Raw genomic sequence first — 15,295 nt, 5'->3', positions numbered from 1 at the left:
TTCTAATGTACTAGCTACAGAGTCCACAACATCCTGCTGGGTTATTTTTATTGTTATTAATTTGACAGGCACTTAAAATAGTAACATAGCCTTCGAACCTTCACTCAAGTGTTCTGCTCGATGGACAGGTTGTTGGGTGGGAAATATGTATTTGTTTTTATTACAAAAAGGATATAGAGGGAGAGTACCCCAGACCAAGCAGAAGAGACAGTGGCAGAGAACTGGGCATTTGCCACCATGACCACAATCCCTTATGGACCGCCAACAATGATGTCAATTGTGGTGGGTTCTGGGAGGTTAAGGGAGTGGGCATGCACAATCCAGTTCAAAGTCACCCAGCTCCCTCCTTTCACATCAGCTTTTTATTCATGGTCCAAACTACGCCTATATTGAAATGGTCAAGTAGAAGTTCCCAGACTCAATATCCCTACATAAGTTTCCTGAGCCATCTGATGTGCTTCCAGACAATTAAAAAATATAGATCTTCCTGATCAGGTTGGGCTACCTAAACATTCAGCATGGACTCAGGCAATAAGCCCACAATGATCTAATTAGTAAGAAGTTTAGAGCTGGGGTTGTCAGAAAAGGGCAAAATCCTTCCATCCCCTGACCAACCAGGATTAGGAATGGAATTCTGGCACCAAGGCCAGCCTTTAACATTACACTCATAGGTCAAACAAGTCTTGACACATTTACATCAAGGTCCCTAGCACCAGGATCCCTTCACAGTTAAGAAGTGTAGAAATTAAGACTTCAGAAACATGAAAGAGAGGCAAATCCCCTGCCACCCTCCCCACCCCCTCAACCCTGCAGGCCCCTCCCAGAAGGTAGGGGCTACACAGAGCATTTGTGGCTGGGTTCAATCAGTCAGCATTGTTTTCTTCAGTTTTTAGTTTGGGTCCAAATTTCTCTAAATTGTGCTGCTCCACATGTTTCCACTTTCAGGTGGGAAAATTGCCTTCCTCTTCCCTTCTCTCCCCTCCCCGACCTGTATTTGTCAGAAGAGCAAAAACAGCAAGAAAACAATGAACCAATGGAAAAAGCTAAGCAAGAGACTGGTGGGCAGGAATGGGCCTGGCCAGTAACATGCTTAACCAGCCATTCTGGAGCAACATTCCTTAAACACTTGTAAATTCATATTGGCAGCTGTCTTTAATTTTAGAACAAAGAAAAATACTCAGGTATTAATTCTGGTCTCTCTTGAATAGTAAAACAAAGAGGCAAAGCTTTTTCATTTATTTTCTGGGAGAGGGAAGTCTAGGGAGAACAGAATGAAATTTTCCTGGGACATTTACAATGAAATCATGAAATCTGACTCAAATCTCATTTTGTCAGCTGACCATCTTAAAAAGTACATTTGGTCTGGAACTCAGGAAATCTGCCAACCTCTTTCTTTAAAGGTAATAACTACTCCCCCAGTTTCCACAATTGATCTGACCTAATTTTCACACTCATTTAAGCACAGATGCAAGTGCTATTCATTTTCCAGATACTTGACGTACAAACATTAGCTAATTATTCCTCTCAGAATCCCTGAACATCCAGAGTCAGCCCAATTTCTAAAGGTGGAGAAAGGTATCGGCAGACATACAGACCAGTAGGTAGCCAAGGTGCCAAAATCCAGAATCCTGGACTCTTAAGGCTGGACTCAGAGCCCTCTGCAACCAACACAATTGCCATTCCAAACACTCCAGTTTAATAAAAGAACTATTCTACTTTGCAAACATAAGACAGAAGGACCAAAACACACAATGAACTCACTGCATTTTACATACATACCCACTCACCCTCAGGTGCAAACATACACACACACACCTGGCAATGGCAGCAGCATGGCTTAGTGGAAAGAGCATGGGCTTGGGAGTCAGAGGTCGTGGGTTCTAATCCTGGCTCTGACACTTGTCAGTTGTGTGACTTTGGGCAAATCACAACTTCTCTGTGCCTCAGTTACCTCATCCGTAAAATTGGGATTAAGACTGTGAGCCCCAAGAGGGACAACTTGATAACCTTGTGTCTAACCCAGTGCTTAGAACAGTGCTTGGCACATAGTAAGCACTTAAATATCATCATTATTGTTATTATAATTATTATATGAAGACACCATTCCAAACCTCTTCACTCAATTGTTTTGGATTAGTTCAAACAACATGGGATTGATCTATTCTTACTCACTGAATATGCCATACACAATTTTATAATCACCAATACTATTTCTTCCTACCAAATGATAATAATAATGGCATATGCATATATATTCATTCATTCAATCATATTTATTGAGCACTTACTGTGCAGAGCACTGAACTAAGCACTTGGGAGAATACAACAATAAACACATTCTCTGCCCACAACAAGCTTAAAGTCTAGAGGTGATGGACATCAATATAAATAAATTACAGATATGTACATAAGTGCTGTGGGGCTGGAAGGGGGAAAGAACAAGGGGCAACTCAGAAGGGAGTGAGAGATGAGGAAAGAAGGGGGGCTTAGTCCAGGAAGGTCTCTTAGAGGAGATGTGCCTTCAATAAGACTTTGAAGTTGCGGGGGAGAGGGGGGAAGAGTAATTTTCTGTCAGATTTGAGGAGGGAGGGCATTGCAGGCCAGACCAGGATGTGGGCTAAGAGTTGGTGGCGAGACAGGCGAGATCAATGCACAGTGAGAAGGTTAGCATTTGAGAAACAAAGTGTGGGGGCTAGGGTTGTAGGAGAGAAGCGAGGTGAGGTAGGAGGGGGCAAGGTGGTGGAGTGCTTTAAAGTCAGTGGTGAGGAGCTTATGTTTAATGTGGAGGTGAACGGGCAACCACTGGAGCTTTTTGAGGAGCGGGACTTGCTCCCTTTGCTCTTCCCCCATCCCAGACCTAAAACACTTATATACATATTTGTAATTTTACTTATTTGTATTTATGCCTGTCTCCCTCACTCTAGACAGTGAGCTCATTGTAGGCAGGGAATGTCACTGTTTATTGTTGTATTGTACTTTTCCAAGTGCTTAGTACAGTGCTCTGCACACAGTAAGCACTCAATAAATGCGACTGAATGAATGAATGAATGCCCTGAATGTTTTTGTTGAAAAATGATCTGGACACCAGAGTGAAGTATGGACTGGAGTGGGGAGAAACAGGAGGCTGGTAAATCAGCAAGGAAACTGATGCAGTAATCCAGGAGGGATAGGATGAGTGACTGTATTAATGTGGTAGCAGCTTGGATGAATGGGGATGTCTTGGGTTTATCCACAATCTAAACAATGGCATCTCATTCATTCATTCAATTTTATTTATTAGGTTCTTACTGTGTGCAAAGCACTGTATTAAGCATTTGGAAGACAACAATAGAACAGACACATCCCCTGCCCCTTCCCCTCATTCATTCATCCAATCGTATTGAGTGCTTACTATGTGCAGAGCACTATAATAAGCACTTGGGTGAGGACGAGAGGGCAATATAACAGACCACATTCATTTATTCATTCACTCGTATTTATTGAGCATTTACCATTAGTAGAGCATTGTACTAAGTGCTTGGAAGAGTCCAAGACAACAATAAACAGACAGCTCACTGTCTCACCAACTATAGCATAGCATGCCAGAGAGACCTGAAGGACATGTGACTAGACAGCAGTCATGTGGACTGATGAATCTGAACTAACCATTGTTTGATAACCTCCAAACTCACAGAGCCATTGCATCACAAAGTGGCTTCCAAACCACTAAAGGTGGCTCAATGTTAGGCTTCTGGAGAACTATAATTCTGGCAAGAAGCTCTGCAGCAACATTAGACTAACCCTGTTCAAACAATGAATCTCTTTTACAAGCTCCAATACAAACCACAAACAGGTGTTTCCTCGCAATTCTGTTTACTGGGCAGCCATCAAAATCCTAGGCTAGTTGAAGCCACCAAGACTGGCTTGATGAAAAGGACTCATCAATGAAAGGAGCTTGTAGAATAACAAGCAATGTTAATAATATCTTGTGGAACCCCCATGAAGGGAGCAGAAGGGGAAGGGGAAGGCAGCCCAGGTAACTGGCAAAGCAACTCGGCCATCTGGGAGGCTGAGGAACACAGAGTCCTACTATGCAAATCAAGTGAACAAAACACATGCTATAAGCATGGGGGTGCTAAGACTGAAAAAAATGCCACCAAACCAAGGACTTCTCTAATACTTGAGTGAAGATGTCACAGCCTTGTTACAGGTATGTAGGAACTCCAGGGGAGATGGCAACAAAATGTCAACATTCTCTTGAATACATTTCCTACTTCTGAAGGTGAGGCTCAGCAAAACTTGTGAAGACATGACAATTGCTCCAACTATTTACTGAAGGAGTCCCTATTGCTAAGTCATAAAACTATGGCAAAGCCATTTGGCCTTCTGAATACTACAAGCATGGAGGGGATATACTACTTATATCTGTTGCCGAATTGTACATTCCAAGTGCTTAGTACAGTGCTCTGCACATAGTAAGCGCTCAATAAATACGAATGAATGAATGAATGAATGAATGAATACTTAAGCAGTTACATAAGCTTTTCCTCAACACATGGGTTGGCAAAATTTCAGAGTAGAAGAGCCAAACAAAATGAAACCTTTAATCAGTTGGTGCTCAAAAAGCCAATGATACGATTTACACACATACTAATTTAACTTACTTGATTATGAAAAGAACAGTTTTCAATACCTCATAAATCCCATCCACTCCCCACCCCTTCCTGGATAGAGAGCTCCAATTGGTTCCACGAAGAAGATTTTGCAAGGCTACAGATGCCTGCCTTAACTTATAAAATATACAGAAGACTACCACTACAAGAAGGAAGGTGAAGATCAGATTGCCGTAACTCTCATGACACTTCACTCTACTTGGACATTGGCATCACCTTCAAATTTGAACACACACACACACACACACACACACACACACACACACACACACGTTTCCCTCTCCAAGTGCTGGGGAGAGATTCCTGCAAATCCCCAAGGTTGCTTAGACCAAAGGCTTATGGAACCAACAGGATCAAGGAGTCCCCAACTTTAGTCATTCTGTAGCCTCATTTTTCTGAGTGGTGTTCACAGTGAACTTCTCTTTCTTCACATGATAGATAATTCAACAACTAGATATTGTTTCGAAGCTCATAACTTTCTTAATTTCTATAGCAAAAGATGATGAGCAGAAAACATGGAGCACTACAACTGAAACTATAATTATGGCATTTAAGTGCTTACTGTGTGCCAAGCACTGTTCTAAGAGCTGGGGTAAATACAAGGTAATCAGGTTGTCCCACGTGGGGCTCACAGTCTAAATTCCCATTTTACAGATGAGGTAACTGAGGCACAAAGAAGTTAAGTGGCTTGCCCAAGGTCACACAGCAGACAAGTAACGGAGCCGGGATTAGAACCCACGTCCTCTGACTCCCAAGCCTGTGCTTTTTCCACTAAGCCATGCAGCTATATATAACCCAAGACAAGAGGGGCGTCAGGAGTGGGAAACAAAAGTGTAGACAACTAGATATGGCAGATGGCAGGCTGATGTGCGGCACAGAACAGTGTGGTTTCACAAAACTGCACACTATAATAGCCAAAATAATACATAAGAATATATGCCAGAATACTCAAAACTTTCACTGGTAAGGGACATCCATATATGTGTGGAGACAGAAAGACACACACACACACACACACACACACAAAATATCATCTCACTAAACATCAAGTGTTCAGACGTCCATTCCTGACATACAGCCCTTACAGCTTGGGGTGGAGAAGGGTGTTGTCAGTGATCTTAATGCTGGGGAAAAAAAATTAAAGACATAAGGATTTTGCAAGTTCCTGCAGATCCTACTTCATAAATCATACCTGGCTAAATGGTAGGAAATTTCAGGGTTCTCTTTATGTGGTCCAGGGTTGGGTTACACGGAAAGCTCTAGCAGAGTAAACGTCTCATCTTAAGTGATCAATCAATGGTTATTTATTGAGTGCTTACTGTGTGCAGAGCACTGCACTAAGCACTTGGGAGAGTACAATATAACAACAGTCCACAGTGAGTTTACAGTCTAGAGGAACCTGGTCTAAACAATAAAACCAGAATTCTTTAGGGAGCCATGAGGATTCATGGTATCAAACTTTCAAAACACACGCTATTATATGGCTAGTGTACATGTCTTGTAGGAAAAGAGATTGGAAACTGCATCTTTCATGTGGCTAATCTCAGGGGACTAGCCCTGGGAAGCAGCATGGCCTAGTGAAAATAGCAGAGGCCCAGGAGTTAGAGGGTCTGGGTTCTAGTTCCACCTCTGCCACTTGTCTGCAGCAGGACTTTGGGCAAGTTACTTTACTTCTCTGTGCCTCAGTTACCTCATCTATTAAATGGGGGTTAAATCCTATTCCTTCCTACTTAGACTGTGAGCCCCACATGGGACAGAGACTGTCCAACCTGATTGTCTTGCATCTACCCCAACCCTTAGGTCAGTGTGTGGCACATAATAAGAACTTAACAAGTACCATTAAAAACAAAAAAGAGGGGGTGGGAGTCAGGGGAGGAGAACAGGTTTGAAGATGAAACCTAGGCCTGCCATATCCCTTCCAGTCTTTCCAGTCTTTCCATCTCCTGACTTCCTCAGGTCAAGTACAGCAGCAGGCGGCTGCTTATCCAAACAGAGGCTAATCTGGAAAACTGACCCTGGAAAGTTCTGATAAATGAACAAAAGCAGGGGCTCTGTCCAAGATGGCCAAACCCAATTAAGAGTATCTGATTATGTGAATGAGCCTTGGTCTCTATTAATTCACATAATCAGCTTTATGCTGCACTAGGCTTCAGAAAAAATTCATTCTAATTCACATAACTAAACCTCAAACCGAAGCTCCTGCTGAAGACTTGCTTCAGGTTTTCAGACTTGGAACTTTTGAAATCATTTGTGCTAGGAGTGACAGAGCAGCCTATATAAGGGCTAGGTTTCCTCCTATAAATTGTTCAATATCCATAGCCCTATTCTGAACTCTGCTCCCAAACATTTTTCTATAGTACCTTTTAAACCTCTTACCAGCCTTCAGGATCAGGAGGCATTTAATCAACCTACTTCCCAAAAAGAACTGGGAGCTTAAAGGTATGTTATTCTATTTCAAAAAATAGATGTCTCCACTTGCAAGCAGTAGTAGAGTTGTCCTTTGGTTAGAAAGCAGAAAAGAATGTTTTCTAAACAAGGTGGGATTTGGCTGAGGAGTGAGTAAAGTATTTGAAGTCTCAAGTCAGATCCCAGCCGCTCAGTTCTCTCCTAGAATCCGTGGGAAAGACTAGCTCCCTTCCCCATCCCATATGGTACCCAATCTCAACGACAGCAGCCAGTGACATGAAGGAGCCAGACAAAGCTCTCAGAGAATCATTGGGGGATTAGCTACAGCCCCATTCTTTTTATTCTGCCTCTGACCATGTTCCCTTCAGGGGGTGAATGGGTTTGGGCATGTACAAGCTGTAAGTGGTTCTCTCTCTTCCCCAGACCAAATCAGTACAGCGTTCTGTTGGCCTATTTCCCCTCCCATGATTGACTGACAGATCAGTAAGAGACAAAGACTCAAGGAGGCTCCGCATTCCCCAGCTAGTGATTCTGTACTACCTCTGACCAAACAATTTTAAACAATGCAAATCCAAAAACGTTTCACTCCTAAACAATACTAACTCCATGCCCAAGAAACAAGCAAACATCTGACTGACTGTTCTCCTAAACTTTATGGCCCATAATCCATATTTAAGGCTTTGCACGTATTACCTCCTTCAGCTCCTGTGCCACAGAGTTCAGGCGTTCATTCTCCGACTGGGTGTTGGCAAGGACGTTTCTCAACTGCTTCAACTCGGTCTGCAGTTCCAAGACCTTCTTCACATAATACTCCTCCTTAGTGGCAGACTCCTGAATTAGGGTTTCTTCACGGCTCTCTCCATCAGCAGCAACTTTCTTATGGTTAGTGTGGGCTTGTCCGAATGCCTAAAATATTTTTAAAAAGAGGGTGTGAGGGAGAATTGCTCTGATTAAACTTTCTTTTAAAAAGTGAAGGGGGAGATGAGAAGGAGGTGCTAATCAAGTGATTATTCTGTCAAATCACATCATCGACTCATTGACTTTTCTGCTACTGAGTCCCTTTCTCCTATTATGTGAATCATTTGGCTCCTATTTGTAAATGTTTTTATGTCTGTTTTCCCCATTAGATGGTAAGCTCCCTGTGGGCAGGCACTGAATCTCGTCTTTCCTTTGTCCCTTCCTAAGCACTGAATACAATGCATTACATGTAGTGGGCACTCACTAAATACCATTACTACCAGTATTCATCCCTGTTTGCTCATCAACATTCTTAAAAGCAAACCACAGAGATATCTGGTAATCTTAACACCTTCAAGAGGTCATCAATTAATGCTCCATAGTATATCACATATATTGAGACGAGGGTTGGCCTCACTCTTTTACTTCTTTAGTAGTAATATAATTTATTAGGTCTCTAGTCCCCTTTTAGTCCAAATTCTACATAATCAAAATCTTTTGTAGTCAATGACCAGTCCCCCAGATACTTAATGGACTGACTATAGGTTAGGAATTGGCAAGAATGTATTCAGCTTGGTTAACTCTCGAGCCCCTAGGCCCTGAGATTCTGGGCTCATGTCCTGAAAAGTAATTTTTTTTTTTAGTGGTAATTTTTAAGCACCTACTATAGGTGCTGGACTAAGTGCTGCAGTAGATACAAGCTAATCAGGTAGGACACAGTCCATGACCCACAAGGGGCTCACAGCCAATCTCCAATTTATAGAAGAGGTAACTGAGGCACAGAGAAGTTAAGTGACTTGCCCAAGGTCACAGATTAGACAAGTGGCAAAACTGGGATTAGAATCCAGGTGCTCTGACTCCCAGGCCCATGCTCTTTCCATTAGGCCACGCTACTTCTCAATATGTATTGAAGCATATGATGTAAGTATTGAAACAAATTATAGAGGTTGCCTCTGATGACTGAAAATGAGATCCCAAAGTGCACAAGGGCACCAGTTAGTGTTCTTATCATATTGAATTTGATTTCCGATAAACAAAACAAAGTAACTGAGATGAATACCTTCAGAGGAAACTCCAATCAGATTCACTGAGCCAACCCAAGAGAAATTAAAAAGAAACATGTTTCAAACAAAGTAAAGCACCATCTGCACACGTCCTGTCAAATGAGTTCCCACTATGCAAAGCAGCTTAAAGCCCTAATGCTTAAGATCTTCATGTAGGAGTCCAGGAAAAAAAAAATTGCTCAGCCATGTCACAATGTCCATGAATTCCTAGGATGGGAAAAGAAGATTGCCTAGCTCATTAGGTTAGTAATGGTTTTTTTTTAAGACCTATAATATGGGGATGAAAGGTGGGGTTACTGAACCCCATCACAGTACACAAATAAGATGGGCATGAAAAGGAAAGCACAAGCCAATTTCAGTATAAGTGAATGAAAGGCAAAGTCATTATTGGGTCACTTGGCCAGTTTGCAGACTCAATTGAAGGAAAATTAGTAAGATCCCTCAGGATGCAGTTGACTGAATAGAGCCATCAGAACAGTTGTCTTCTAACTGAAATGTGTCAGCGAACATAAAGCCTATCCATCTACCCTTTATTCACCCCTCCCTCAGCCCCACAGCTCTTGTATATATCCATATTTTATTTATATTCATGTCTGGCTCCCCTTCTAGACTGTAAGCTCGTTGTGGGCAGGAAACATGTCTACATACTCTGTTATGCTGTACTCTCCCAAACACTCAGTACAGTGCTCTGCACACCAGTAAGTGCTCAAAAAATGATTGATTATTCCTCCAATAACATTACAGAGCACTGAGGGATCTTTTCCTTGATGTCCAGTCCCCACCCCTCATGCACTTGTCACACCATGCTATTGATCTGAAAGCTTACAAGTCCAGATGCAACTAGACCACATATACAATAGAACTTGAAATCAAAATCTCATGTACTTTGGTTGGAAAAAAAAAGGCATTAATTATCAGGGTTACTAATTTTCCTTACTTAAATCAAATTACTAGGGGATAGGCTTAGATTTAATAACATGCATAAGGCACAGCAAAATTAATATAAGAGACCAGGCCAGCACCTGCTTCTTTCCACTCCTTATGGCCACCCCAAAAAGCAGAAGCAGCCTCTAAAGCCGTGAACTGCACAGCCAATCATATTCCTCCTTTATGTTCCACCTATTAACCCACCAGAAATAGCTTGCAGCATTTATGATGCCAGGATTACCCCTGATTTTAATTCAGGCTAAGTGACCAAACACCTCTTCTCCCCAGAAAATAAGCCCACACCACCCCAGCCGGGGTGTTCCCAGAATTAATGGCTGAAAAGAGCCTTGAAGCATGATGCAAAAGGTGCTAAACACTATTATTAAGAACTGCAGTGTACTGGATTTCTCCCCATTATTCTAAGGGTCAATTACAGTGCATGGATTAACCCTTCAAAAGCAGCCTTTTCTCCTGGCCTTTGAAATAGCTATGCCTGGAAACGATAGAATAGACAAGAAATATTAAAGAGTGGATTGGCAGAAGAAAGCAGAGCTTTTGAAAAGTTCCATTTCCTAATTCAACTCTTGCCAGCATATTTAACTCTTGTCAGCATTACCCAAATTGGACTCCGTAAATTCCTTAGCTGAGGTACATGCTTTCTCTTGCCTTCTCACTAACTCTAAGTATTTATTCATATTAATTTCTGTCTCCCCCTCTAAACTATAAGCTCATCATGGGTAGGGAACATGGCTGTTACTTCTGTTGCAGTGTACTCTCCCAAGCGCTTAGTACAATGCTCTGCACATAGTAAGTGCATAATAAATACAGTTGATGATACCACTGCACAAAACCTACCCTGCATATGGAAGGGGCTTCAGACTGGTGGAGGAATGGTGTAGATCCAATTCTCCTACAACATGTTACAGAGAAAACACAAATCATGGAGGAATTGAGTGTACCTTCTCTTTCCCCAACCCTCTTACAGCCTTTCTAAAATCAAGAAATAAAGTCAAAGGAAGCTGACTGGATACAGAAGATATTTCAGGCTTCCTAGTTCACCCAGATTTTACTTATCTCTTCCCCTGTCCATTTCTTTGTTTCCATCTTTCCAATCTAACTTTTTCCTGCAGGAAGAGAGCCAGTATGTTCACAACATCTGCCCTCCGTACTCCCTGAAAGACAAAAGGAACATTCCAATGGGAGTAGAGAGAGAACAAAGGAGATCAAAAATAGGGTTACCTAAGGCAGGGTGGGGAAAGGGAAGGAGACAAGGCATTGGCAAACATTTGGAGCTAGGGAAAGGGATGCTGTTATTACTGCTCTCTGCCACCCTCAATTGCTTGGCCCCAGGATTTCTGTGATTGCAGGCAGGGACAGGTAGTAGTGAAGCACCTTGGCCACAAAGTGGCCTTCCATGACCTTGAATGGGAGTTTCTGGTGCAGGCGGATGACACATTCTCAGCTACACCAAAAACTTCGACTCACGGCTCATTTGGCCCGGTTCCATAGTAGTGTGATTTCAGTGGCAGTCATCTTGCCATAAGTTAAGGGTTCTATCCCACCATCCTGACCTATAGCGGGGCTCCTAAATCAGTCGTGCCACAGGCCTGTCAGATGGCAGGCCAGAATTTCATTTAATAGTATTTATTGAGCGCTTACTATGTGCAGAGCACTGTACTAAGCGCTTGGAATGTACAATTCGGCAACAGATAGAGACAATCCCTGCCCATTGACGGGCTTACAGTCTAATCGGGGTAGACAGACAAAAACGATAGCAATAAATAGAATCAAGGGGATGTACATCTCATTAACAAAATAAATAGGGTAATAAAAATATATACAAATGAGCGGACGAGCATAGTGCTGAGGGGAGGGGAAGGGAGAGGGGGAGGAGCAGAGGGAAAGGGGAGAAAAGAGGGCTTAGCTGAGGGGAGGTGAAGGGGGGGCAGAGAGGCAGCAGAGGGAGCAGAGGGAAAAGGGGAAGCTCAGTCTGGGAAGGCCTCTTGGAGGAGGTGAGCTCTCAGTAGGGCTCACCTGAGAACTCTAAACCATCAACCCATTCCCCTTTACCCATACAATAACAGTAACTATTCTATCCAAACATCCACTAATGAGTGGTACAGTGCTTGCAATGTGAGCCCCCTCTTCCTTCAAAATAAACAAGCCCTGAAAAAACCCACCCCCATACTAACCCAGCTTCTATGGACTCTTGTGCCTGGGGACCTCAGGGTCTGCTGCATGGACCCTTCCAAGGTCCTCTAGCTAATCTGGCTTGGATCCAAACTCAAGGGTTTGGGTGGGATCTCCCTGGATTCGAAAATTTGGAAAAGAAGCCATTCGATTGGCACTTTGTTAACTTTCCAATTTCATCTCTCTCTGACAACTTGGGGAAGGGTAACAATATTCAAGTAATGTATCTCCTGATGCCTCAGATTTCATCCCCAGAGTTTGGGGGAAAGGGGAAGATGGCTAGTGCAGGGTAAGGGAGACACATGGAGTGTAAGATACAAACCAAACCCCAAATTAAACTCTCCCCACAATTCAAACCATTGAAGTGGTAGCATCGTTCACAGACTGGGAAAAAACCTTAAGTTTTGTCAAAAATAGAAAAATGATAGAACAAATCCTGCAAAACTAAACCCAAATTTGAGGAGATTGAAACAACAGCAGTTATATATCCAGCTAAGAAGTTTTGCATGGCCAGAAAAGTCGACTTTTTAATAGGAGAATACCTCCCTCAATGGAATTGGGTTTGCCCAGTCCATTTCTATTACAACCCTGAAGGGGCATTAAAAGATAATGGCAACTCCTGATGTCAGCTTTCTCGATCTCATACACAAGAGACCTCTAATGATGCTTCGTTTGGACAAGACCAGAACTGTTTGCTTCCAGTCCCACTCAGTAATTCTGAAGATGTTAGCAGAATACAGTGTGTGCTCAGGGTGAGGAGATGCTGTTTAGTGAGTGAATTCCTCCCTCCCACCCCCATCCCCTTATACATTTTGAATATCTGTCAGTATAACCAACTTTAAAAGCTCCATCCCTATCTGCAACTGTTACTTATTTTGGCAAAAGCAATCATTCACTTTTAAAAGTGTACCTATAAAGGCTATAGAAAAAATAATAATGATGGTATTTGTTAAATGCTTAGTATGGATCAAGCACTGTTCTAAGCAATGGGGTAGATACAAGCTCATCAAGTTCATTCATTCAGTCATATTTATTAAGCGCTTACTGTGTGCAGAGCACTACTAAGTGCTTGGGAAAGCACAATACAACAATAAAGAGTGCCCACAACAAGCTCACAGTCTTGGGGCAGGGGAGACTGGCAAATACACAAATAGACAGACATCAATACAAATAAATAAAATTATAAGTGCTGTGGAGCTGGGAAGTGGGGGAAGAGCAAAGGGAGCAAGTCAGGGAGATGCAGAAGGGAGTGGGAGATGAAAAAAGGGACCTAGTCTGGGAAGGCCTCCTGGAGATGTGCTTTCAGAAAGGCTTTGAAGGGGGGTGGAGGGGAAGGGGGAGTAATTGTCTGACGGATTTGAGGAGGGAGGGCTTTCCAGGACAGAGGCAGGATGTGGGCCAGGGGTCAGCAGTGAGACAGGTGAAATCAAGGCACAGTGAGAAGGTTAGCACCGAGGAGCAAAGTATGCGGACTGGGTTGTAGAAGGAGACAAGCAAGGTGAGGTAGGAGGGGGCAAAAGAAGCAAGGTGAGGTAGGAGGGGGCAAGGTGATGGAGTGCTTTAAAGCCAGTGGTGAGGAGTTTTTGTTTGATATAGAGGTGGATAGGCAACCACTGGAGATTTTTGAGGGAGGTGGGTGACGTCCTGAATGTTTCTGTAGAAAGATGATTAGGGCAGCAGAGTGAAGTATGGACTGGAGTGGGGAGAGGCAGGAGGTTGGGAGGTCAGCAAGGAGGTTGACGCAGTAGTTTAGGCAAGATAGGATGAGTGTTTGTATTAACGCAGTCCGTGCCCCACATGGAGTTCACAGTCTTAATCCCCATTTTACAGATGTGGTAACAGGAACAGAAGTGAAGTGACTTGCCCAAGGTTACACAGCAGACAAGTGGCAGAGCTGGGGTTAGAACTCACGTCCTTCTGACTCCCAGGCCCATGGTTTATCCACTAGGCCTTGCTGCTGCTTCTCAAAAACTGAATCTCAAAAAGCCATCTACTCATGCCCTCAATGACAGTGGATAAAATTTAAATTAGCTGCAGTTTAACTGTGCATATTCTATACATGGCTTGAGAGAACATTGATTAAAAAAGACATTGCTATTAAAAAGAAAAACAAAAAACATGAAAGGCAGGAGGTTGACCATTATAAACAGCAAGATGTTTTGAAACTTTACAGTGTTTCTTTGTAGTTTGGCATCTGAAGATGTTAAGAAGCTGCTTTTGCAAAAGAATATAATTAATTTCTTCATGGAAATCTATCTTCAAAGTGCCGTATCGCAAAAGAGAGGGGAAAAAAACAAGATTGATTTAGCCATACAAAGGCTAAGCTTTCTATTAATCGAGATTCTAGATCTTTCCCCTCCCCCCACCCCCATTTGACTAATTGTGTTTTTTAAATTGCAGGATGAGGGGAAAAGTAATTTCCTTACTACTAATAATAGTAATGTTGGTATTTGTTAAGCACTTACTATGTGCAGAGCACTGTTCTAAGCGCTGGGGTAGATTTACAGGGTAATCAGGTTGTCCCACGTGAGGCGCACAGTCTTAATCCCCATTTTACAGATGAGGTAACTGAGGCACAGAGAAGTTAAGTGACTTGCCCACAGTCACACAGCTGACAAGTGGCAGAGCCGGGATTCAAACCCATGACCTGTGACTCCCAAGCCCGTGCTCTTTCCACTGAGCCATGCTGCTTCTCTGCACTACCTCCCACCCACCAACTTTTACAGACTATCCAAGATGTCAATGATTCTTTGAAATGTGTTAAGCACTGGCTTATGAAAAGAACCTAAATCTTTTCTTCTCATACCAATGCCTTTTAGATTCAATGTCATTAGGGTGGCAAGGAGTCAAGAAAAAAAATGATTCTGTAAAACATGACAGGAACCAGAAATAAGTTCAAGGGACAAAAGATGCAAGCAAATGGGGCCTTTGGCACCACCCAGAGAAAGAGACCTGTACTATTCAGGAAGCAACACTAGGTATTTATCAGGTAATTGTGCATTCTGAATTATTTTATAGCTGTGCTATTCCATGTTAAGTGTTAAATCCAAGCAAAGGTTCCAACATGCAGGCTCTGACCTTCATGCTGGGAAGGAAGCC

At 42.7% G+C, this 15,295-nt stretch overlaps 1 protein-coding gene across 3 annotated transcripts in view; it reads right to left on the bottom strand.

The window, feature by feature from the left end:
• Nucleotides 1-15,295, bottom strand: part of BICD2 (BICD cargo adaptor 2) — a 158,916-nt gene that overhangs the window by 55,638 nt on the left and 87,983 nt on the right. For all 3 annotated transcript variants that reach the window (XM_029050469.2, XM_029050470.2, XM_029050471.2), the window contains exon 2: nt 7,752-7,964. In XM_029050469.2, the coding sequence (XP_028906302.1) occupies nt 7,752-7,964 (213 nt within the window). The remainder of the gene's footprint in view (nt 1-7,751; nt 7,965-15,295) is intronic.

This window comes from Ornithorhynchus anatinus, chromosome X1 (assembly GCF_004115215.2).
Source record: "Ornithorhynchus anatinus isolate Pmale09 chromosome X1, mOrnAna1.pri.v4, whole genome shotgun sequence".
In the NCBI taxonomy this organism is placed as follows: domain Eukaryota; kingdom Metazoa; phylum Chordata; class Mammalia; order Monotremata; family Ornithorhynchidae; genus Ornithorhynchus; species Ornithorhynchus anatinus.
This window is presented reverse-complemented; position numbering and strand designations above follow the sequence as displayed.